The following is a 26325-nucleotide window of genomic DNA, read 5'->3' on the forward strand; positions in this document are numbered from 1 at the left end:
TCCCCTTTTCTGAGAGGAAAGTGAGGAGGCAGGAGATGAAGGGGACAGGAGGTAACAGGGAGGGACTGGCAGGAGAAGAGGGAGGTGAAGCTGTAATGTAATGCAACGTAACACAGTTAAGATGTGATGTAAGTAAATAAATGAATTAATAATAATAATAAAACCTGCAATGTTCTGTCCAAATTATAAGAAACGAAATACCAGAACTGTTGACTATGCTCCTGATATACTATAAACATGAGGGATTAAAGGCAAGTTTGAAAGCTTTCCCCAGTGAGTAAGAGCTGAAAGGCATTGGAATAGGTCCCTAGAGGCCAAGTTCTGTCCTCCACAGTGGGGCCTCCATGAGGAGAAACACACGAGCTGATGGAGCGCTTGCCCCTGCATCTATAGTGCAGCTGCCCCCCCGGGGTCAGCCAAGCACACGGCTAGGGCGCACTCACAGCTCTTTTCTGAAGGAGTAATAACTTACAAGCTGATTGCTGATGTTTCTCATTTTTTCCACAACACTCTTCATCATCTTCAAGGCTGGTAAACAAATACTGACCTAAAAACAAGTAAGAGAAATCACAACTGTTAGAAATCGTAATATAGTCTATAATGATAGGTATTCAGTCAACAGCTATGAATTATACTCATATTTAAAAACTCAGGATCAGATTTTTAAAAAAAAAAAATCCAAATACAGTTTCTTTAAAACTTTAAAAATGTCACTAACGTATTCAAGCAAGTAAAGATGCCTGACTACCTGGCTCTGGTTACCATGGTGACCATACTCCCAAGGGCATTGTTATGGTTCAAGAAGGAACACAGTACTTCAGCTGAGATACCTATATACAGGTCCAAGGGGAATATACCTCAAGTGCTGAGCAAGAAGCCTTCCTCTGGGAAATGTTTTATAAGACTCAGGGGTATTCTGTGTACTCTGTAAGAGTACAGGCAGACATTATCATAACTCATTTGAACTATGTCACCAACAGAGCTCTGAGTAATGCTGTCTTTTTCCAAACCTATATAGACACCTTCTAGTGACAGTCAACTACAAATTTCATGCAGTACTTGTTTAATTTCCTTTCAAATATGCAAGACAAAGGACCATTTGGCATCCTCTTTGTTTGCAATGGTCCCGAGATTCCTAGAATTGCCACGGCTAACCTAAGCTTCAAGTCAGCAAAATGCCTTTCTGGCTCTTTCATCAAGGCCTATGAAACATTTGTGCCTAAGGCCAAGAGTCATGATAAATACAGACTGCCTTCCAAAGTACAGCTTAGGCTCTGTTGTCTTTTCTTTTTTCTTTTTGTCAAGAAATTTATTAATCTTTACAAACACTATTTCACTCAATCATTCATTAAAAAATCTTTACAATTAAGTCTGTAATAAAACCATCTAATGTTCACCAATGCATTTCAGCCCAGTTACACCATGGAGTATAATAAACCACTTTAAAACAGCAGTTTTCATCCTCTCTAGGTAAGGGTGTTAAACTGAAAAGTCTTCCTTGTAAAAAGCTGTCTGTCATTCAAGAAATCCACTTTCTGTCACCATATGTAGCAGACTGATGTATTCCCTAGCTTGGACACGGTCATTTTTGCAGTCTCTTTCAAACCAGTTTCACAACAGGAAAATATTTGTGAGCAGAGAAGTGAAATTTGGGAGCAGCCTTTGACTCTTTTTTGTGGCCTCCTGCTAAGAGCTTCAACACGACCACAGGCACCACACAGCCTGGCTAGTTGACAATTGCTGGACAAGCTCTGCTTTCTTTTGTATACAGGCTCAGCGATGCATTTGCCCTCCTGTGGAAAGTGTGGCATTTCTAAATAGGTATCAGTTCTTTGACAGAATTTACATATATAAGGTAAGGGACATACTCACATAATGACTCACATTTCTTTTCAGAAACTATGCAACTTCAAATAAAACACACAGTAAGACAACAATGACCATCAGAGCATTCGATCCCGGCATTGGCTGCAGACAGCACTTACGTCACAGTCTGGGATGGAGGGTTCTTGTAAGTCCTTCCACAGTCTTCTCGGAAGAACCTTTATGGGGATATCATGCACCACGATTCTGCTACTGCTTGATGAAGACACCTGCTAAGAAAAAACATTACAATAGTTTATGTTGTTGAAGCGAAAACAAAACCAAAACATAAGAACCGATGTCAGACATTTTCACTTCCAAATGGAATGTTCTTAATCCACCCACTCAAAATCTATTCAACCATTACTGTTGGTGTAGTGTTCTGCTCAGGGCCCTGTGAGTCTCTCAACATCGTGGTGACTGAGACAAGATGGAGCAATAAGCAAGCAAGCAAGCTCAGCTCACCAGGCAATCATCAGAGCCTGAGGAAAACACATCAGCAAGGAGGCTGAATGACCAAGCGCTGACGGTGGGGAGGAGTAAGGGAGAACCTCTGGGGTGCTGCCTCAGGACATTAACACTAGAGATGTTAACTATCAAGAAGCTGAAGATGAGGTGACAGGGTTTCAGACAGAGGAACAATATCAGCATTCATAATCCAGGAGACAGAAAGAGGCCAACATGCCTGGCCGACGTGTGCCACACCTAAGTATGCTGCAGCTTTTGCAACACTAAAAGGATAAGCCATGTTTATTACTAGAAGTGTTTCTAAAACTCAGAAACCAAAGTAATGCTGGACATAGTGGCGCACACCTTGAATCCCAGAACTCAGGAGGCAGAAGCAGGTTGATCTCTGTAAGTTCAAGGCCAGCCTGGTCTAGACAGTGAATTCTAAGACAGTCAGAGCTATATCCTGAGAATCTTTCTCAAAAGAACAAAATAAAAGAAACCAAAATATTTTGCATTCTTACTTAGAAAAGTATTGTATATTACCATCTTGCTCCTTAAAACTAAATAAATCCACCAAGCAGTGGCGCACACCTATAATCCCAGCACCTGGGAGGCAGAGGCAGGTGGATCTCTGAGTTTGAAGTCAGCCTCGTCTACAGAGCTATTTCCAAGACAGCCAAGGCTACACAAAGAAACCATATCTCAAAAGACAAACAAACAAAAGAACTAAATAAATCCAAACTTGCAGTTACACAGAATGCTCTAAGAACACATACAAATTATGAAGGCATGAAATTTAATGGCTGTAGCCAACTTGAAAACAAATGCAATACTGGCCCACAGATGTGCAGAACACATGAAAGAAAGGAAAGCTGTAAAGATAAGGAGGGCCCAAGGAGGTTGGGGCAGAGCACTAAAGAAAGGGAAATTCCTGTAGAGCACTCCACATGGAAAGCCCAACCAATGCCACCAGACTGGGAGATGAGCAAAAAGACATGCCCAGAGAGCGCTCAGAAGGTAGTAAGTGACGATTTCGCTCCGCAATAGTTTGAACCATAAAAGGACTATGAACATGTTAGGATCCATCTTATGGATCAGTGAAGACAACAAGAGAATTTTCTGTTCTCTGTTGCCTGTTCTAGGTCCACCATTCATCACCATTAGTCCTAAGTCTTGGCAGTTAGCACAGTGTTGAATCATAAACCCATGGATGAGCCAATCATGATGTCTTAGGAAAACAAAAACTTTTCATTCACCAGACCTCAGTCTCAAATTCATTCTTATAGAAGAGAAACCAGAACCAGTGACCCAGTCAAATTACTTCAACTAAGAACAAGAAAGCACTCATTCTTCTAAAGAAAAATTAAGCCAGTTTTTACAAAACAATAGATGTGTATCTGCAGAAGAAAAAAATTTTCAATTAAAATTCTTAAAAATCCCAACTCAAAACAGTGAAGTATAAAAATCTCTTAGAAGTAGCTGCCCAGAACTTGTTTGGATAAGAAGAAAAGTGAATTCAATAACTTCCATAGTCGCCAAGCCTAGGTTCATCCTCAGAGCATCACCAAGCACTGCTAGGAAATCAGTTCTTTATTAGAGAGTAAGCCGAACCTTTGAGCACACAGATGCCTACTTCTTTCCATGGGTAGTAAATAGTGTATTCAATCTTATGTCACCCCCAAGTGAGCAGAGCTACATCTATTTGTGATTGAGAACTCCAGGCGTAGTAATTTATAAAATATATCTTGGTCTTATGTCTACTAGAAAAAAAAAGTAAACCCTATGATTTTGGAAAATTCATTCAAAAAATTGTCCAACTTGGTAACAACCAAGTAAACTGAAAAGGGTAAGTTCAAAAAAAAAAAAGTCCATCTTGTACACGTGGTTTTGTGTGTTTTGAGGAGAGGCTGTGCACTAAACTCATCTGGTAGTAGCATCTAGGACAAATGTGTTACTGAAGTATGAGGACTGTTTAAGAAAATCACAGAAGACAAGATAGGAGGGAGCAATTGTAAGGTGAAAATGGAAACATCTAAACAAGGCGTCAACACCCTAGAAGAGATGCTAGCTAGCAGCTTGGTTGTTTGGGAAAAGCAGTGTCCCATAGAACATGGTGCCATCATGACTGTTTATAAATGACTAGAACAATGTACATCTCTCATGCATAAGTTATGAACCAGATCTATTTTTTTTTTATTTTACTTTACTTTATTTTGAGACAGAGTCCTGGAACTCACCTTCCTATCTCTGCCTCCTGAGTGCTGGCTTTAAAGACATGTACCACCATTCTGGACTCAAGTCTTATATTTTAAATGAAACTAATTCACTTTTAAGAATATTGTTTGAAACCTCGGGCTTGTAGCTACCTATATACTGCCTAGATCAAGTCACTTGTAAAAAACATTCAGAAATTCTTTTCTTCCCACTTACCAGCTCCACAGACACGGTAAGACAGGGAAAGTGTTTGTTAGTCAGCTTGATTTTCAAGGCTCTGGAGTTCTGGGCAGTTTTCAAGGCTCGAGATAAGTTTTCCGACGTTAATTCTAAATAAATCTCGTTGTTTTCTTCAGAGACTCCTTCCATTTGAAATTCACTAAAAAAGTTCTCCTGCAGGACAGAAACAGGCATTTGTGGCCTTTCCAGCACTCCTGGCTGGAGCCCAGAACCTCTGGGTTCTCCTGCTCACCTGCTCCAGCTCACACCACATGCTCACGCCTCCACTGGCCAGCTTGTCGCAAAGGATGAAGTTCAGCTTCTCTGGGCTGATGCGAAGGGTGCAGGTTTTTGCAAGCTTGGCTATCATGTTACTGACTCCTACAGCGAGGGGGGTAAACAGTAACTAAGCTCACTGAGGAGCCTACTGGTCTTCTTGCAGAGCTTCTTTCTAGCTCACAGATCACTCTTGTATTTTAATGCTGCTGACATCCTGTCAGTCTCCCAACAACCCTGCGAGGCACACAGCCCACAGCACCAGAATTCAAAACGGAAACAGAATTAAGAAACAGTCTCAGAAGACAACTGACAACCGGGGGCCAGGCGGTTCCACATTCTACAGAAACGTAAGAGCCGCCGGGTACTGCAGCACACAACTGCCTAACTGCTAGCAAAGTTAGGCAGATCCCGGGCGGAAGGAGTGCGTGCGGGAGGGCTGCAAAAGGAAGGTCCCCGGTAGCCATCGGTACTTCTCAGGGCCGCCCTCACCCCGCCCGTCCTCTCACAGGGGCCACACTCTCCGCTCGCTCCCCGCAGCCCTGCCAGCTCACGTGTGAAATGATTCAGACAAGCCAGGTCCACGATCTTAGCGCGAAACTTCATGGCGGATACCAGGCCAACGGCGGCGTCGGTCCAAGGCGGACAAAAGTCCCTCCCTGAGCGTCCCGGCGGGGAAACCTGGGCGCGGGCACAGAGGTTCCGTGGGGATGGTGAGGCTGGAGAGGTCCGCTCACCGCCTGCCCAGGACAAAGGTTCCCCAGCCCACCTCCACCTGGACACTCACGTCCCGGTGGCTGCGGGGAAACGGCTCCGAGAAGTTTAGATGACTGGTTTTGAAAAACTGTTTGAAATGTTTTTAAAACTTTGAACACTTTACTTAGTAGTTTACCTCTAAAAACATATGTAGTGAAGTAATAATTCTGCACCGTTGTATCAACAGAAACTGAAAGGAACCTATACATTCTGATTAGCTCCGGCTAATGGGATGCTTAGGCAAGAGGACCTCAGCTTGGAGACCGGCCTGGGCATCTTAGTGGCATTATCCCAACAAACACATTTTAAAATGAAAGAAGGGGGGCAAAGAAGGGGGTGGGAGGAAGATGAGTAGAGGAGAGAGAGAGGGAGGGAGGGAAGGAGGAAGGGAGGGAGGGAGGGAGGGAGGGAGAGAAAACTAACTGAAAAAGATTGTGATCTTCGCAATAATCCCAGTACCATAAACAAGCAAAAGTCCTCTTAATGTAGTAGTCTTAGAATTTTTTTAAAAAGGATTTTAAACCCAGAATAGAACATTTTGGTTTTTCAAGGATTATACCTGTAAAAATTTAAAATGGTATTGGGCTTAACACCCCCTCTAGCCTTCCCACTTTCTAAGTAAGCACTGTTCCGATGCACCACATATCTAAACAACAAAATATTCTTAAAATCCTTTGCCAAATATGTAAAAGCATATCTTTGCAATCCACAAGTCGGTTCAGTAGGTGAAAGTAGGTGAACAAAGGCCTGAGTTTGGGTCCTGGACTACCAGGTATAATTCTGAAAGTTGCTCTCTGACTTCTGTATGTGCACCATGGAATGAGCATGTTCACTTTCACACAAAAACAGTAAATAAGGAATTTTTAAAAAATTGTCTTTAACTTGATACACAGAATGAATATATTAATAAAATAGCTGATAGTGCAGATTACTGGTAAAGTGAAAAATAGAAAAATATATATAACACAAAGCTATACTCTAGCCTACACTCTAATGTACAAGTGGCTGGCAAGCCAAATGTCATTAATTTTGAAATATTAAATGTCACATGAAGTAAGATATCTGTTACATATATTGTGCGGTTAGAGGCTGTGTTGCCTGTGTGTGCATGCATGGACACAAAGCCATCCACGACGCCTCAGAGCTCGCGTGAAGGTCAAATGGGAATCTCTGGTTTCAGTACTTAACTTCCACCAAGTTTGAGGTAGGCTCTCTCTTTGCTAACAGCTGATGAATAGTCCAGGCTAGCTGGAACATAGCTTCTAGGGATTCATCTATCTCTGTCTCCCACTTCTCGGTAGGAACAATAGAATTACAAATACTTGCTAAGTCCATTTGGCTTGTGTGTGTGTGTGTATGTGTGTGAGTATATGCATGTGTATGTGTGTGTATGTGTGTGTATGTGTGTGTGTGTGCTTTAAATGAGGATTCCAACTTGGTTTCCTGTGATTCAAGGCAAGTGCTTTACCCACTGACCCATCGCCCCAGTTCCTAAAGACTGTATTTAAATAAACTTTGTAAGCAGGGCCATTATATCTGATCTTTATTTTAAATACCTTAATATTATGTAATAAAATGGCAACACATTTTAAAAACATTCCTAAGAAGAGATGTCCATGATGATGATGATATTGTTCCTTATTGATGAGTCTCAAGTAATAAAGAATTTTACTCAACAAGTATATAAGAAAGCTTTGCCGAGCGTGGTGGTGCACACCTTTAATCCCAGCACTCAGGAGGCAGAGGCAGGCAGATTTCTGAGTTCAAGGCCAGCCTGGTCTACAAAGTGAGTTCCAGGACAGCCAGGGCTATACAGAGAAACCCTGTCTCGAAAAACCAAAACCAAAACCAAAACCAAACAAAAACAAAACAAAAAAAAGGCTTTAATAACCTTTTCATAGATGAAAATGCTAATATTATACATTCTAGCAATTAAGCTAAGTAGGTTTAGAAAGCAAAGCCAATGATTTCAGAATTGATAATTAAATATATTGACATTTCCATATTTTCTTTCCAAATGATTTTGTCAAAAAAAATTGCCCAAGAGAGTTCCAGAAGTAATATGTACCAGAGAATTTTCCACTGCAATATCTGCTTGTTATTTTCCATCTAGCTAGTAAATGGATTTTTGATTTTATAAAGGCCAAACCTCCAGGGCGAGCAATTCAGTCACATGAGAGAATCTGCAGAGCAATGTTGGTGTTATGTTTACTTATCAGGGAGGAAAACATCTTACCTGATCTTGGCTTAGGAAAGGAAATACATTACACATAGAATGTCACTCAGTATACACAGTTGGAGGTCACCTTTAGAGATGCAGGGATTTACCACCTGGGTTAGTTGCATGCCTTTACTGTCACCCAAAGCTGGGATGACAGTGCCTGTCACATGCCTGATCATCTTCACTAGTCTCAGGGGGGAGAAGAGACTAATTTATTTACAGGCTTGTTAACAGTTAGTGTCGGAAAAAAAATGCCCCAGAGGGAAAGAACTTGGCATCACTTAGAGGTTCTACAGAAAATCTGGAAGTCAATATTTGTTTTATTTTTTACCCGAGAAAGCTGAAGCAGAAACTCATACTGTAGAGGTGCCATGAGCAAATGTCTTTTTGAGGACCACCCTCACCTAAGTGGTGTGTTTCTGCTTAAGCAGTTGTTCAACTGACTCTTCATCTTGCGAATGTCAGATAAAAATACATCAATACATTCCATAGGTTTTTAAAATTGCATTTGTGCAATGTGTTAGAACAGTTAGGTAAAGTGCAGAGGGATGAAGACCCGAGAGGGAGAATAGCATGCAACCGAGGAGACAGACAGACAGACCAATATTTGGTGGGTGTGGACCATGTGAACCAGTTTTGGCTGAAAGGGTGCACATAGGTTGAACATTCTGCAGACTAATCAACTGCTTAGAACTTCTGTGAAGGGTTATTAGTGTTGCTACCTTGAGAATGTGTTAGAAAGACTAGTCTTTGTGGTAGATATGGTAGATATGTTTCCATCTTAAGGTTTTATTTGCAGTTCCATTATTTATGTACAATTTTTGTGCTTTTGTGGCTTCCTCTATCTAATATCATACAGGAATCAACTCTGGGTTTATTAAGGTTTTTATGGTTTCATTGCCCACTTGTAAATATTTTACTATGTTCTATTTGGGATTTATCACATTGTAAAGTAATAAACAAAAAAGCAATTTCATTCTCTTAATGGCTAGATAATTGTTCCAAGCCATTTGCTTTGTTTTGCTCAGATGTTATGTGTATGTGGTTTGCTCCCTCCCTCATGTAATTCCTGTTATAAATGTTAGTGGGTGGGAGAACTAAGTGGTGATTATAGTTCTGGTCTCGATTAACTGTTAATGGATTATGGGTTATCACCAGGGTGGACTGACATAAAAGCAAAGTCTGGCGAGGTCATGTAAGCTCTTCGCTCTTCCCGTGTATTGCTCAGTGTCTTGAAAGTCACTGACAATTGCATCCTTCTGAAACTGTACCAGAACCACAGGCAGAAATAAATTTCTTTTGCTTATAATAACTTAGCAATCTGTAGTGTTTGCACCTTGCTGCATACACGGTCCCCATTCAGATATAAGTCTAGGCTTGGACTTGTTCTCTCCACTGATGGATCAGTGTGCCAACAGCACATGGTTCTAAGTATTGTTTTAAACCTTGGTCACAGGCCTTTTCCATCTAATATTTTTCTCAGGTTTCCATAAATATTGCAAAGAGATCTAAAACAAGATAGAGACCTATCTATCACTTGTGTTACCAAGGCCAGTCTTTCTAATAGATCTCCCCAAAAATAATAGATATTCTGAAATTTACACTCAGGATACTCTACAACATATTTTTGAAGTTTTAAAACCATGCATGCTTTGTTCTTCCTACGCCAAATTAACATATTGGCACGTATGAATGTAGACAAAAGAGTGACATTTCGTGTGGAGTAGGAAACTGTCCTGTATTCACATCAGTGACCATTTCACACCTATCTTCATTTTCCATCTTCCCTCATATTTTCCTCTCCCAGAGAATTTAAAACCAGATCCAAGATGCATCACTTTCACGTGTGAATATTTAAAAATGTAAGTCAAAAGTGAAGAATGTTTCTCTTTAAAACGGGAGCCATTTGATAAATGAAAACACAGGAGGCGTTTCTCCACATGTTTGTTTTGTGTGTTGCATGTGTATGTGCATGCCACAGATAGCATGTATGCCCTGGTCTACATGCCATGATGGCTTCTCTACTTTCACTACCCAAAGTCTGCAGCTCAGGGGTGGAACAGTGGTGATGGTGGACATTGTGCCCGATGTAGGGGATGAATAACTAAGAAGTGCAGTAACTGTGGTGAGGATGACTTCCTAATGAGACCCTCTTCTATATACAAATTCACCTCTGACGCTCAAGGTGAACTACCAAAGAGTGTTGGATTGACTTTCATTTTTTTTTATTAGTAAAATTCATTCAATTCTTACTGCCTAGTAGGAATGGGTTTGGGGTTTCCCTCCCACTCCCAATCTTTGATTCTTAGGGGTGCAATCTGACGTAAGGAAATAGTAAACATCCTTGGACATTCTGGCTGCACAGCCACTGCCTTCTTCACCACCTCTTCTAAGTGTAATCACTGGGGATGCCGTGGACTCTAAATCGGTACAAACACGTATACTTCGGATGTCCCCAGTTGCTAAGGATTTGAAGTTTTACACATAGCAAAGATTCAGAAGCTTCATTCTGGAAACAAAGAAAAGAAAACATGAATGACTTATAAAGGTTCCTCTGAATGCTGGATGAATTCCTCTATGATATAATAACGTGAAATCTCCTTCCTTCCCTAACACAAGTACATTCAAATAGTGCTCTGATGGATGGAGAATGAATCACTGGAAAGAAAGATCCCATGAATGGGTAAATATAGGGGGATGAAGATACTCGGGAGGTCTAGGTACACCAATGGCTCTCAGTACTTTTGTCTCTCCTTCCACTTGCTGCTGTGCCACTGAAGGGAGAGTTCTATGAAAACTAGACCTTTAAAACCAACTGTGGACCAGGCGTGGTGGTGCATGCCTTTAATCCCAGCACTCAGGAGGGCAGAGGCAGACGGATTTCTGAGTTCAAGGCCAGCCTGGTCTACAAAGTGAGTTCCAGGACAGCCAGGGCTATACAGAGAAACCCTGTTTCGGAAAACCAAAAACCAAAACCAAAGCCAAAACAATGCAACAAAACAAAACAAAACAAAACAAAAAATCTGTGAAAATTGAAGTGAAAGAAGTGTGCATTGAAGGCTAGCCTGGGCTAACATAAGCAGGATCCTGTTTCATAAAATAATATCTAAAACAAAAATAAACACAACCTCAACAAAACCCAAAGCTAAATATGAATCCAAGTATGCACACATATTCAAATCAGACATAAAACTCTACAAATGTGTTAATTTAGGATAGTCAGTCATCCTTGGTATCTAGAAGAATGGTATCCAGGACCTCCTGTTGATGGGTGCTCAAGTCCTCTATATAAAATGGCATAATATTTGCATACAAGTTAGGATTGGCTCTCCATGTAGTTCCATCTCAAGACTTTTCATAATCTTGAACAGAGTGCAAATGCTATGTAAATAGCTGCTATTTTGTGGTGTCTAATATACACTAACAAGGAAAGTCTGTAGGTGCTTAGTACAGTCTTTTGTTTCTCCAAAACATTTTTTCATTGATGGTGTGATTTTGTGTGTGAGATCATTGGATATAGAGAGTTATTTGGGCACTTGTTTGGGGCACAGGCAGAGGGCAGCTCGGATCAATTTCATTGTTGACCAAGAAGTATCATAAACACTTATCCTTCCATAGCATGAGACACTTTCTACATCCCTCCAGTTACTTACTGTGGTTAACTCTAAGTGCTGATGAGATATCTTACACATGTTAGTGCAGTTCAGTATCAGTTAACAGTTAACAGTTGGTGTTTTCCTCCTTGGCTGAGGAAGAGAAATCTTACCTATGTTATCTAGCACTAAATATTGACCGAGTTCCTCTCTCCCTCTTGCAGCCTCATATTATGCCTTCAAAGCCAAACCATTTATTAAAGGTGGATAAGACAATCACTAGCAAACTGAATTGTGCATGTGGGAGATTGCTTCCTGTGTATGTGCTGTGTGCACTAATTTTTTTTAAAGGACCAAGAAATTTAGTACCTGGGGAAATAATAAGTGAGAATGAGTTAGAAATTGCCTTTGAAATTGTACATGTCTTACACTTAATCGTGCACCAATAACATACAGTTAAATGATGTGTATTAAAATACGTGCCAGTGTTTGAAGCAAAGGATGGAAGTTGTAAAAGCTGCATTTTGCTAGGGCTTTGGCTTGGGCTTATGCCATGACTGTTTTCGGTAGCAATTCCAGCAAATCCCTCTTAGTGATGAAACCAAACATAACTTAACATTTCCCAATGGATAAGTACCTGGAGCTCAAATGTTTGAATGGTTGCTTCCATTTTGTTATAAATAAACTGACCTAGGTATATTTCTTCTCCTTCACATTTCTTCATAACGCCCTGCAAAGAAAACAACAGGTACAGAGGCTGAAATGAGTGGATACTTGGTTGAAAGAAATGGACGCAGGTGCTCAAGTCGCAATGGTTCACTTGAAATTGCATGTGCTGGAGCTGGGGAGATGACTCAGTGATTAATATTGCTTGTTATGTAAGGTTGAAGACTTGAGCTTAAATCCCCAGCACCCCTGTAAAAGTCTGGATGAGGCTGCCTGTGCCTGTAACCTGAACATCAGGGGTCTGAGAAGGATAGAACCTGAGAACGCACTGGCCAGCAAGCTTTGCCAAGATGACAAGTTTTCAATTCAGTGACAGACCCTATCTCTGTGTAGTAGGGCCAAGAGCAAAGAGCAACAGAGGAAGCCCTTGATTCATCAATTCTGTAATCCAGAAGAAACAAGGGAAGCACTCATTATTGTTAAGTGGATTTTGCCAGGAGGAACCAGCTGGAGTACCTGCAAATCAGGAATAGTAGTGTGTAAACACGTACAGGCAGGGCCAGTCAAAACTCATCCCTAACTCAACACTGCCATGCATGTGAGTGTGAGGGGCTTGAGTCAGGAAGCCTCGGCAGTCTAGAATGAGAAGCATCAGGGGACACAGGGAGTGGGCTATACCCTCCTCCAACCAGTGATATCAAAGGACGGAGGTAAGGCCTAAGCCTTTGAGGAAAAAATAGGAGTAGACAAACAGACAAAATCCATGGGGAAGGTCAAAGGGCAGCAGAGAGAAACACAGATTCCTGTGGCTTGAGGTGGCACTAGCACTGCAGGGCTTTAGGCTGCATGCCCAGAAAGGCTCAGGATCTGGGCCATGGTATGCTAGAGGACACGGAGGGGAGGAACTGAGATCATTTCAACAATCCCTGGTAGCCCTCAGTCCATGGCAGTCCTTGCCCACTGCCACCCTATGCCAGAGCTCTCTTCCTGAGCCAGCTAGTTATGCAGCTGAGGTCTGCCCTGTGCAATTTCTCCCCAGCAGGAGCCAGCAAACCAGCCCAGTTGACACTTCCCATAGGCAGCAGTCCTTTCAGAGTCAACTGGACTGTGTGCCTTGGCTTCAAAGGAATATTGAGACATTCAAGGAAAGCTACTTATGAGATCAACAGAGACCCTGTAAATAAACAAAAGATGAGACAAAACTCCGATGCCAATTAGTATTTTCAGATGCAAAGAAGACTACTGCAGACATGAAAGGAAATGATTAGACTCTAAATAAGCAATATCTGTGGAAACCAAAGTCTTAGTATTATTATGGAGGAAATGAAAATTTTTATGCAAGAGTTAAAATAAGCTAGATATAGTCTTTCGGAGATGGAACATAAATCAGAAAAGGTACAAGAGAAACAGACTTCAGGATGGAGGAATGAGACCCCACAGTAACCTCCATACACCAGGCTCATCTGCATCATTACATGGGAGCCAGACTGTAGAAATGTTCCAAAGGGGCCGAGTGTGGTGGCGCACGCCTTTAATCCCAGCACTTGGGAGGCAGAGGCAGGCAGATTTCTGAGTTCGAGGCCAGCCTGGTCTACAAAGAGAGTTCCAGGACAGCCAGGGCTATAACAGAGAAACCCTGTCTCACAAAACAACACAAAACAAAATGTGTTCCAAAGGGGTGGCTGAGAGGAAGGAAGGAGGGAGAGAGGGAAACACTGTTTATCTGACCAGAATAAACAATGGGAGAATGTGCAACTCTGATGAATGTATTAGAAACAGAAATGTACCAAAGGGAGCAAGTCAGACAAACGGGTGACAACTACCTTTGGAAATATTTAAAATGTGAACAGAAAGTAGCTCAACAGTGAGCAACACGGAGTTGACCACTGACTGAAGCAAATGAACAAAAAGGCACAAATCCCCTCAGAGCGTCAAACATGAAACTCAGATCTAGACGTTCCAATCCACTATGTATTTCATGGAAACGAAACCCAACACCCATGGCAAAACCTTGCACACAAATATTTACACTCTTATTATTCATAAAAGCCCAAACCCTGCTAATAACTCAGATGTTTATGAAGTAATGGATAAGTAAAATAGAAGCAATCAAGTATTTCTTCTTTGGTTTCAAAAGAAGTCAAATATTGACATCTGCTGTGACATAGCTAAATCTTGGAAGTGCTCTGTCAATCATTCACTAGAGAGCGCAAACAGTATGATAATGTGCAGAATCGGTGAATTCATGCATCAGCCTGAGTGGTTGCCAGGGCCTAAGGATGTGATGGGGATGGGAAGTGAAAATTAAGCAGCACCTGGCTCCTTTGGGAGGAGGCAAAAATGTTTTAAAATTGTGGAGGTGGCTACGGAATTGTGGATCTTAAAGTGACTGAAGAGCCGCTTCAAATAGGAGGGTCACATGCTCTGTACACTATATCTCTATACACCTGGTTTCTTAAAGACAAAGATATTGGATGGCAGAGCCACAGAAAAGAGGAGATTTTCATCTTCTATTGGAGGAGAGAGAGCCTAATAGCCAACACTGAAAAGTCAAGAAATAATGTTAAAAGAAATTACAGAAGCAGGTGTCCCATTAACAGATAAAGTTGTTGTTAGTCAAAAGTTTTGAGACAAAAAGATTTGGGGTCAGGGAGAAGTAGGAAGGTTAATTGTTGGTTCTAATGCTTTGTCTAGATTTAGCTCCCCAAATCACACGGGAATCTATGTGTCTGAGGGTCCAGTCCCTTCCCCAAATGGTTTTTGATTGGTCAATAAAGTTACTAACAACCAATGGTTGAGACGAAGGTGGGACTTTTAGAAGGGATGAAGGGAAGAAGAAGGAGCAGAGTCACCATGACTGGGAAGCAGAGAGATCAGAGTTAAAGGCCTGGTGACTTGTAAGAATCTGGGAAAGTGGTCCCAGGGTCCACTCCCCCTATTGGGTCTGAGATAAGCAGAGATGAAATATGGATTTAGCAAGTATAACACAGGAATGTCGGAGGGGAAAGTGGGTTAGGCACATGGAGTTAGGGAGAAGCCCACTGTTAAGGCATAATAAAAGCCCACTGTTAAGGCACTGTTAAGGCATAATAAAAATTAAGCTGGCGTGTGTGTGTGTGTGTGTGTGTGTGTGTGTGTGAGTGTGTGTGTGTGTGTGTGTATTTCATTCATGAATCCAGAGCTCTTGGGCACGCTCGCACCCTCCAGGAGCATAGAGCAGATCCTTTCAATATCTACCGATACAGTTAATTGTGATATTTATGTAACTAGCCAACATTTCAGGTATACGTGTATAGCTTTTTAGTTGTAAAGTAATAATATAAAGTCAAACATAGATAGTCCAGTCTTCTCAGAAGCTTTTTCTACACAAAATCTCTAGAAGTCAGAGACACAAGCACTTAGTGCACAATTAAAAGCTGAGCCCAGAACTGAGGGTTCAGGTCAGTAGCAGAGTTGCTAGCTTGGCCCTAGATTCAATCCCCAAAGACACCAATCTAGCTCCTCAATCCCAGTCAACCCCTTCTACATCAACCCACTCCAAATGACAGATTTAGAGAGCTTCTCACATAGACAGAGAACTCCTTGGGTGCACTCGAGATGTTTCCTGAAGGGGACACCTTCTCCGAGATGTGCTCCATGGTAACTGCTGTTGGGATGATCTTCCTGGCGAGCTTAATCAGGATGTGACCCTGGGAACCTGGAAAGGCCCAGCACTTCCCAGGGTGGACATCTGGCTAGAAAGAAAACATGAAATGAATTTCTTTTCTGGACACATAGATCTAACCTTTCCATGCTGAGCACCTCATCACTAGCCACTGTAAAGCTCTTAGGACTACAACATGAAGCCTCAGGACACAGAACAAACAGCAGACCTTCTCAAACAGCCTAGGTCTGGTTGTTCATCCAGAGCATTTTATGCTTCTGTCCACTGGAGCTGCTGCCTCGGCAGTGTGTTTTCTTTCACTGCTAGACTAGATTGAGAGCTAAAAGGAAGCTGGAGGTTTAAGTGCTGATTGATGGTGCTGGTGGTGATGGTGTGATGATGATGGTGATTGGTGGTGGTGGTGATGGTGTGATGATGATGGTGATTGGTGGTGGTGGTGATGGTGTTGATGTTGATGATGATGGTGATTGGTGATGGTGGTGATAGTGTTGATGGTGATTGATGATGGTGGTGATGGTGCTGATGGTGGTGATGAGTTAGGAGGCAATGGTGTCTATGGTGGAAGTAATGCCAGTGACAGAACTGACAGTGATGGTGGTATGGGACATGAGAGTGATTCTATTGATAGTTGGTAGGGTTGATGATAACTGTGGATAATGATGATGAAGGTCCTGGTGATAAAAAAGAAAAACAAAATATTTCTTTTACTAGATGTAAAATTGTAGCCTGGCAAGAAGAGATTGGAGATTTGTCTTTGAATATACTTTTCAATTTGAAAACAACTTCTGACATGCGGCTCATAGTGTGCTGACTGTCATGATCTTTCTGAGTGAATGAAAGGCTCAGTGGAAATTTCTACTACAGTTAACCCTGTGAGGGCATGATTGGCATAACACTTAATGCCAGACTGGCACTGCAGGACAGGCTCTTTTAACAAATGTTTGTTAAATGCCTGAAGTTTTCAGTGAACAAGGGAAGTCACAGAATCAATGAAAATTAAAGGTATGGAATTAGATATTCTGGTAAACAAAGTCTAGTTTTCTGATCTTTAAACTGTCACATTTAACAATAGTTTAGTACTCTAAGATAATTTGTACAGTGTATAGTGTAGATCTGTAAGAAGTGTCTAGGTTCTGTAGGCAGTGTGGATGTTCTTGCTTCCATGTTAAACATTAATACAACCATGATGTTTTATAACAACATCATTTTAAAAAAGAGATTTGTTTGTTTGTTTGTTTGTTTATTTATTTATTTATTTAATGTATGAGTACACTGTAACTAGTAACTATCTTCAGACACACCAGAAGAGGGCATAGAATCCCATTACAGACAGTTGTGAGCTACCATGTGGTTGCTGGGAATTGAACTCAGGACCTCTGGAAGAGCAGTCAGTGCTCTTAACTGCTGAGCCATCTCTCCAGCCCTATAACAACATCTTAAGGTAGACGTGGTGTCGCCCTACTTAGCACTTACCTGAAGTATCATATCCGGAGGCATCTCATAGTTGAGGAACCCTATGCCATGCCAGTACAGTTTTGCTTTATTATTTTTGTAACTTTCTGAGGTCCCAGCTTCAATGACAGAGGCTCCTAAAATTGCAACATATTTTAAACTTACACATAAAACATAATACATGCCATCTAGGTTTTAGTGATGTTGCTGAAAAGTTTGTTCACTAGACAAACTACAAAGTCAAATTTACCATTGGGGTTCAGTTAGGCCAGGGCTACTGATAACCTGTCACTTTCCGAAAGGCTTTGTTATTTTCCACTGGTTTTGAAATAGGGTCTCACTAGGTACTGAGGCTGTCCTTGGACTTGCAGCAGTCCTCCTGCCTTGGCTTCCTAAGTGCATGGTAAAGATATGTGCCACCAAATCCTGATGGAAAAACCTTGTTTGCTTTTTCTAATTTCCCCAAATCTCTGAAACTAATTTTGTAATAAGAATAATCTTAGATACTGGAGCAATTTCAAAGCTAGAATTAATTTGTATGTTATGTTTATCATCATCTAGAAAATCAGACTTTTCTGTCATACTCAAAAACGGAGACGGCACCAAAGTCACACCATGCATACCCTACATGTTACATTTGTAATAGTAATTATGTAGATTCACCAGGCTTCAAGTTTCTGTAGCAACTTTAATTGTAATTAAATAATTGTAGAAGTATTTATCAAACATTATCCCTTTAAGTTATTTTATTTTAGGAGGAAGATGTATTTTAGACATGAGAAATTTAAAAAATGCAAATCATTTCTTCAAATTTCACTTGAGTAGCACAACCTAAAACACTGAGGCCCATGTGCTTGTGTAACACTGGAGCCTGTGTGCTTATATAACACTGACCAAGCATCTAGGTTCTGCACATTTTCTTGGATAGAACAATTTGAAGTATTAAAAATGGATCTATGGTTGCCACATGCAATGATGGAAAATACTACCCTGTAATTTAGATACTGAATAATATTTAGGAGTCTGGGTGGAAGGCTCAGTGGCTTAGAGACTGTATATTGGTCTTCCAGAGAGTCTGAGTTTAATTCTTGGCAACCACTTCAGGTGGCTCACAGCCACTAATGACTCCAGATGCACGGACTGCAGTGCCTCTGGCTTCCATATGCACTGCACACACATACACACACACATGCACACACACACACACACACAGAGGCACACACACAGGATTAACAGTGTATCTTAAAACATTTTTGTAACAGTCTTAAAGCAGCATGTTTATCATACAATTTCTTGACACCTGTCTAAAACTGAAATTATAGCAGGCATCTTTTATCTTGTCAGTTAGTACTCCTACTTGTATGACAAACTGCACAGGAAACCTCTTTTGCATCCTAAGCTATATAAGTCTGATTACCTCCACAATCCTTTCATGAAAACAGAAATCGAATGTTTTCTCCTGCTGAAGAAGTGCATGCTTATTCATTTTTCATTCATTTCATTTTTAGCTTTCATTAGCTCTCTAGAAATATTAAACCCATTTAAAGGGTACAGTTCAGTCTTGCTTGCCTAAGCATATTTAGAATCGTGCCAGCCATTGCCACCGTAAATTTAGCATTGGTCTGCTCCAAGAGAAGCCTATAGTGAGTACAGTCCTCCCCATTTTCCTCTTTATCTGTCGCTGGCCTAGACAGTCACTGACCTCCACACACTCACCTAGTACAGACAGTCCTTTACTGCCTCTTTGGACTGCATCACAGCCTGCTGCTTGTTGCAGTTACCTAGACTTAAAACACTTGAGATCCCTATGGGTAGTGATTCTTTATGTTTCCTGCAGCGTACTTGAGTCATCTGTTCATGGGCACTTCTAATTTTGATGAGTATCAATCTGGTTACTACAGGTATTCTCATATGGGTTTTGGCAGTGCTGAGGCTCGAGCCCAAACCTTCTGAATCCTGAGCAGGCAATCCTACCACCAAGGTATACTCCCAGCTTTGTCATGCGTGTTTGGGTATAAGTGTAAAATTTGACTCTTAGGTAAATATCCAGAGGTGACACAACAGGGTCACTAGAGCTATTTTTACCTTGAGAAGTTGTTGTCAGGCCACCTTCCAAATGTACCACTTAATAGCCACACATGCACATGAGGTGGACAAAAGCCCAGGGCTTCCCAGTGTCTGCAGCACTTGGCAGGCTCTGTCTGCCACTCGGATGGATGTGTACTGATGCAACACTGTGCTTTTGATTTCCAATTCACTATGAATAATAGTGTCCAGTATGTTTTCATTTTCTGTTCACGTTTGAATTTCTTTAATAAAGTGTTTTATGACCTTCCCCCCCATTTTAAAACTGAGTTTTCTGTTTTATTATTACCAAAGTTTGAAAGCTTCCATAAATTTTAAATCCAAGTGCTTTGCTAAATTTTCATGCAGCTATTCTCTCTCAATCCTTGTGCTCTCAATTGTCCTGTCTACAACACAACTTAATATGAATGAGGTCCAAACTGTCTGTTCTTTTCCTTTTGATCATGTTTTGATGTTTCCTTTAAGATGTTCTTTCCTAGGCTGACAAAGAAAAATTGATAATAAAAGGACAAAGCTGAGCTGCAATGTGAGTTCAAGGTTAGCTGGACAACTTATCAAGACCCTGCCTCAAGATTAAAATTTAGGGCAGGTGTAGGGACATAGCTCAGTGGTAGAGTGTTTGTCTAGCATCCAAGTGGCTGTGAGTTCAATCCCCAGTGCAATGAAATAATGAATAAAAACTACACACCTCTGTTCTCTTACCTTTGGTTCCTGCTTTACCTTCAGTCTTAGGTTAATTTCTGGTCAATGTGAGCTATGGGTAAGATTTACTTTACAATGAATGTCCTTTGTACCAGAACCTCTGACTTCACTTTTTTGCTTTATCAAAGCCCAATTCACAGTGGGCTGACTCTGGACTTGTGTTCTATGCCACAGTTTTTTTATTTCTGTAGCTTTATAAATAATAATCCTGAAAAACAGCTACTGAATGTTCCAGCCTTACACACACACACACACACTGATATAAGCATTGGTTATTTTTTGTGTGTGTTAGAAATCATGTTGTTTATAAGTTGAAATATGTTACTTTTCTTCTAACTTTTTTGTCTGGTCTCTCTTTCTTCCTCTGTTCTGTTTCTTGCCGAGGCACATGGGTTTAAACATCAATGGTAATGTTAATTAGAATAGGCATTCTTAACTCTGTTTCTGGTCTTAGGAGAAACTATCCAGTCTCCATGAATACCTGTGTGGCATTATGTAGGAACCTTTTATCAGGTTGAAGAAAATCTCTTTAGTTTATTGATAATTTTAATCATAAATGAGTTAAATGTTGTTAAATGATTTTATCTAATTTCATTACCCTAATGACAAGATTGTCAGTCTACTGATGTAGCAAACTATGCAGATATATTTTCAAAAGATAAATGAGCCTTTCAGTCCCAGAAGGGGCCCTGTTTGATCCCACACATGTCATTCTTGTGTGTTCCCGAGTTCACTTTGTTGTAATACATTACAAAATGAAGCCAGGTATGGCAGCACATGGTTTTAATCCCAGAACTTGGGAGGCAGAGACAAGCAGATTTCTGTGAGTTTGAGGCCAGCCTGGTCTGCATAGTGAGTTTCAGGACAGCCAGAGCTACATGGTGAGACCTTGCCTCAGAAAACAAACAAAAAAAGAAACAAAAAACATTTCAAAATGATAAAAAGAACAAGTGATAAGGGAAAAAGAGGATCTGGGGAAGAGGGGCTGGGGAGGGAGGAGAGAGGGGAAACTGCTAAAGATGGTAGATCACACACACACACACACTCCACTTTATTATTGACTTTAAAAGCTTTAAAGACCATGTGTGTTAATAACTCATACACCATGGAAACACATCTTGGGCACCTGGTCTTTCCAGCAATATGTGCAGAAAATACACATGGGAAATATCCTTTGGTAATTACTGTAATCGTGTAACTCATTCTATTAATGCGTGTATCTTCATGACAATTACTAGACAACCTCATCAGCTATAAATGTTTTGTCTAAAAGAAAAGCTTATTCTCAAGCTCTCACTTCTGATTCAAATTCCTAATGGTTCTGCCCCTATAGAATTGGTTTTCAAATATTTGTGAAGGTTTTTGACATTTTGAAGGTGAGATCTGCTTTTTCTATGCTGATAAAACAATTAAAATACTATAGTTTTAAAAGGGGGCAAGTGGAGCCATTTGAACTTAAATCTATCTATGTATCTACCTATGTATCTATGTCTATCTACCTATCTATCTATCTATCTATCTATCTATCTATCATCTATCTTTCTATCAATCTATGTATTTATCTATGTATGTATTTATCAATGTATCTATGTATCTATCTATACATCTATGTATGTATGTATGTATGCATGTATCTATCTATCTATCTATCTATCTATCTATCTATCTATCTATCTATCTATCTATCTGTTACAATTATCACTGTGCTCAGGGCCCTTTTATACACCAGGCAAGCACTCCACCAGTCAGCTAGAGACCTAGACATAGTTTTCTTTTTAGGAAGGTTTTAAGCACACAATTTCTTTAATCAGCACGTCATTATCCATTTCTTATTGAACAATTTTTGATAATTTGTACATTTTAAGAAATTAGTCCCCTCACCAATCCTGTCTCTCACACTACCTTTCCCTCTTCCACTCTGCACTGCCCATTGACCACAGAGATTGCAATTCACAGTCCAAGAACGCTCTTGGGTTTAACTTCAACTTGAAGATGTTGAGCATATTACTTTGTAAACCACCTTTAAATATAGGCACTTAGTTAGCAATAATGCACTTAGCATCTCTGTAAGGAATGTCATTCTGGTTTATAATAATATACAGTGGTGTGTGTCTCCTACGCTTAACTACTCTCAGCCTCCTTGATTTTCCTGTGGCATCTCAGCTTTCTCTGTGGTCCTTTATGACACATGCTAATGGGTTCCTGAAAGCAAGCCATGAAACTCATTTATAGAATCTTTTTTAGAATCTAGAGTTGTTAATGTTGCCCCTTCTTGATATCATAGGGATATGTGCCATTTTCTAATAAGGAATTTTAAATGGCCTTAAATCATTCCTTTTTTTTTTTTTTTTAAACACATTCATCTTTTCAGTTTTGTTTCTGTACTTACCTGCTGACTTCAGGGCATAATCAGCCAACTGTATTTGGTCCCCTCTGAACTTTTTAAGCACATAATGTACCAAGTTTGAAATTTCCTGTAAAGATTGTAAGAACAGTTTTTTGTTATTAATCTTTGCCAACTGCTTGAACATTTACCTTCTGTTTCATGGACATGGACCTGAATTCCCTAATCTGCAGAAGTTTAACAGTGTGGACAGCTCCCAGATGCTCTCAGTGCCAGGCACTGATAAACTTAAATGTCTTGTCCACAGCTGTGTGGCAGCAACACTTCCCTGACAATGGATAGAGCTAAAGCTAGCATATGATTGAGACCATAGTCACACAGAAAGGTGGATCTGGGGGAATCTCTCTTAAGCCTGTCCCACTGAATCGTGGTACCCTCCCATGGGATGAGATAAAGCTGCCCTATGCACTGTTGTACCCTCCCATGGAATGAGATGCAGCTGCCCTCTACACTGTGGTACCCTCCCATGGGATGAGATGCAGCTGCCCTCTGCACTGTGCTACCCTCCTATGGGATGAGATAGAGCTGTATTAGGTGTGCTCCTTACTATGTCCCTCACTGATGTCCTATACTCAGCAGTAAAGACTGGAATATTCCATAATTATCTGAGAATTAGGCGGCTTACAAAGGCCAGATAATTGCTTATAACAGTAATTTTCAACCCACTTTAATGAATGTTGGGTTTTGAAGGATTCTCTTGTTCAAAAATAAGCAAGTACCCTGAGTAGGATCAACAGTTAGTTATCATCAACTAACTCAAACACTGAGCCACAATTACAAGGACAAGATAGATCCTGGAAGCAGTGGAAGGCCAGGCTTAGATTTCTACAAATTTCAAACATAGACTTGGGGAAGAGAAATTGGTAGAGGTCAAGGAGGTGGGAAAGCTCACAGGGAGGCTTCCTGCTTAAGTCTGGAGCTCACCAGAGGCATAGTTTTTAAGGGCAGAATGGAAACCTCTTGCTAGTGAGTACTTGCTATGGACACTCAAAGAGCACCATTTCTGAGTTACTGGTTGGTTATTTTGTGGGAAGTAAGTTGTATCGCAATCTAATATCCTCTCCGGAACACAGCATTGGTGGATTCCTAGGGACAGCAGTAGTAAAAGGAAGCCAATATGGGTTCCAGTGGACACAAGTTAATGCCAGTTGGTACCAAGTTGGCTGAGGAAATGGGATGAGCATCCCACAGCTGTCTCACCCCCATCCACACCCCAGCCTGCCTTGCCTCATCTAGAACGTCAGTAGTGGCCTGGTCCTGCACAGCATCTCGGTGAACAGGAAAGCTGTGATTGTGTACGCCGTCCTTCATGTCTTTAAGCAACGCCTTCAGAACATCTATTTGTTCAATTAAAAACAGAATTTCACGAAAATTGTTCTCCAAAGTCTGGCTTTCTTTCCTGTATACAGAAGAACCACAAGGTGAAAGAGGAAAGTGTTAAAGTTCCTGCCAACAGCATCAGGGCCAGCAACAGGCAAAGGGGTCAGCTAAGGGGGAGGAGAAACAGCTGTGCAGGGAAGAGAAAGCAGGGATATACACTTGTCTGCTCATTGCATTTAACTATGTAGAAACAGCAAAGTGGATGGACACTCAGAAGACAAGAGCCAGGGTAAATCCTTGCTTGACTTTATCTACACTGAGCAGAAAGGATGCAGCCATTCTCACTTGTTCTTGGTCAAGTGATTTCATACAGGTGAAGGCTAAATCCCAATGCCATCTCCTTCAAGCTGAGATGTCCTACATTTCAAGTACAGCAGAGAGAAGTGTTTTCAAGCTGTACCTGGTAATCCATTCAATGTCCATACTTGAGACTTTATTTATTTGTTTATTTATATTCCTATTTATTCATTTTTATTTGAGACAGGCTTATTAGTTGTAGCTTCAAAATCAGGATCTTGTTGTTTCAGTCTGCCGAATATTAAATTATAGGAACATGCCAGGCTCAGCTGAAAATGGTATGTTAAACAGATATGGCTTTTTGTGGTGGGTAAGAGGACATAGCCACCAAAAGAAAAAAAAATGCTCTTGACTGGCATGATCTAAAAGGTATATATAGGAAACTTATTTCAGTTTTATACATTTTCATAAAAACAAACCCCAATATTTCCATATTTGGCTTCACAGCCAATGATGGCATATATAAAATCTAACTCACTTCAAAAGTTCCTGTTGCTCCTTAGGCATGCGGAGTCTGGCCTAGAATAAAGAAGAGAAATAACTCTGAATCTTGCCTCTTTGCTCATTTGTCTTTCTTCTGAAACCACACTTTGACCCTTGAAATACATTGCAAGACATAAGTGCACCTTACATGTGTGTCTTTCCCAGCCTTCCACATTGTTACCATGTCTGAGAAGGTGGCCTATTCATACATCCAACAGAAAGTGATGTTTAATGTGAACTCCAGGATGCAAGACTTATTTGCTGTTTCTGAAAGTGGGAAAGGTAGGAATAGACAGAAAGAAGGAACAGGAAGATGGGTACCACTTGTGACTGTGAATACACATTTTTATTCCTGAGGGTGATTTAAGGATTTGGACCAGCTCTTGGTTCAAGACCAAGACCTTGAGGACCTTGAGATGTAGAAGTCATCGCAGGAAACTCTGTTGAGTTTCATGTGGTTGACCAATTGTCCAGGACCATGGTTGGTGTGCTGTTTAGATTTTTGGTAACTTGAAGCAAATTGGGAAAGGGAAACCTCCATTGGGAAAATATCTCAATCAGATTGTCAGCAAGCAGTGGGCATTTCCTTGATTAATAATTGACATGGAAGGGCTCAACCAACTGTGGGTAGTACCTACCCTGGGCAGGAGGTTCTAAGTTGTATAAGAAAGCAAACTGAGCAAACCATGGGGAGCAACCCAATAAGCAGCATTCCTCCATGACCTCTGCTTCAGCGCCTGGCTCTAGTTTCTGCCTTGAGTTCCTGCCTTGGTTCACTCAATGATGAACTGCGATGTGGAAGTATAAACCAACAAATCCTGTCTTCTCCTCATTCCAGGACAGTCAAGAGTGCTAGGAAGTGCTCATGGAATGAGGAATGGAAAAATCTCACTGAAATATCAAGAGCTTCCAGGCAAAGGAGAGCACTTTTGGCTTGACCTGGAAGGCTGGTCATAAGGAATCATTTGCCTTTCCCCCTTTTCTTGGAGCTTCTGGAGAGTGTGCAGGGGTCAGAAAGTATGGAGAATCTGTGAAGTTTCTTAGCCATAAAACCTCTTCAAAGAACCCTTTTTGCTGTAAGCTATCATCACAAAACCAAAATGAAACAATGCAAGCTGAACTTACCTTATAGCATACTCAGTTTTAAATGAGTGGTATGCAACAATAATTTAATGAAACATCACCTGGTAATTATAGAGCCGGGAGCCATATTCGGCAATGACAGTATATAATTGCCTGGGTTTTTGAGAAAACTCTGTTTCTTTAAGCCACTGATGATTTAGAAGTCCTTTAAAGAAAAGGCAAACTCTGATTAAATAACTTATTTAGAAACACAAAATACCTTATATGTTTTAATAGCCATTTCTGTGAGTGTGAAAGAGGGATTGCCTTAAATATCAGGAGTAGAAGACTGGGACTGGGACTCAACAACAGAGCATTTGCCTCTCATGTACAAACCCAGCACTGCAGAAAAAGAGGAAGCTAGGGAAATGATACAGTACACAGAGTGCATGTTGCACAGGCATGAGGTACTGAATTTGGATCCCTGGTAGCCACCTAAAAGCTGATGTGGCCACATATGTTAGAATCTCAGCTCTGC

The 26325-nt window shown here is 40.8% G+C and overlaps 2 protein-coding genes across 9 annotated transcripts in view; both read right to left on the bottom strand.

Annotated features, from left to right (window-relative positions):
- The window catches only part of Hus1 (HUS1 checkpoint clamp component), a 20321-nt gene extending 14654 nt beyond the window's left edge, over positions 1 to 5667 (bottom strand). For 2 of the 3 annotated variants that reach the window (XM_021177476.2, XM_021177475.2), the window contains exons 1-5: positions 5577 to 5667; positions 5000 to 5127; positions 4744 to 4920; positions 1986 to 2096; positions 473 to 547 (exon numbers count right to left, since the gene is read on the bottom strand). In XM_021177476.2, coding sequence (XP_021033135.1) covers positions 473 to 547; positions 1986 to 2096; positions 4744 to 4920; positions 5000 to 5127; positions 5577 to 5628 — 543 coding nt within the window. In that variant the 5' untranslated portion in view covers positions 5629 to 5667. The remainder of the gene's footprint in view (positions 1 to 472; positions 548 to 1985; positions 2097 to 4743; positions 4921 to 4999; positions 5128 to 5576) is intronic. The other variant, XM_021177477.2, reaches the window with a different exon arrangement.
- Positions 5668 to 10204: 4537 nt separating this feature from the next.
- Positions 10205 to 26325, bottom strand: part of Sun3 (Sad1 and UNC84 domain containing 3) — a 31714-nt gene continuing 15593 nt past the window's right edge. For 4 of the 6 annotated variants that reach the window (XM_029484231.1, XM_021178243.1, XM_021178241.2 and 1 more), the window contains exons 3-10: positions 25910 to 26013; positions 24721 to 24761; positions 23793 to 23964; positions 22551 to 22635; positions 17396 to 17511; positions 15825 to 15992; positions 12230 to 12322; positions 10205 to 10508 (exon numbers count right to left, since the gene is read on the bottom strand). In XM_029484231.1, coding sequence (XP_029340091.1) covers positions 10389 to 10508; positions 12230 to 12322; positions 15825 to 15992; positions 17396 to 17511; positions 22551 to 22635; positions 23793 to 23964; positions 24721 to 24749 — 783 coding nt within the window. In that variant the 5' untranslated portion in view covers positions 24750 to 24761; positions 25910 to 26013 and the 3' untranslated portion in view covers positions 10205 to 10388. Of the gene's footprint in view, positions 10509 to 12229; positions 12323 to 15824; positions 15993 to 17395; positions 17512 to 22550; positions 22636 to 23792; positions 23965 to 24720; positions 24762 to 25850; positions 25870 to 25909; positions 26014 to 26325 lie in introns of those variants that run through there. The other 2 variants (XM_029484233.1, XM_029484232.1) reach the window with 2 other exon arrangements.

Source organism: Mus caroli, chromosome 11 (genome assembly GCF_900094665.2).
Source record: "Mus caroli chromosome 11, CAROLI_EIJ_v1.1, whole genome shotgun sequence".
In the NCBI taxonomy this organism is placed as follows: Eukaryota; Metazoa; Chordata; class Mammalia; order Rodentia; family Muridae; genus Mus; species Mus caroli.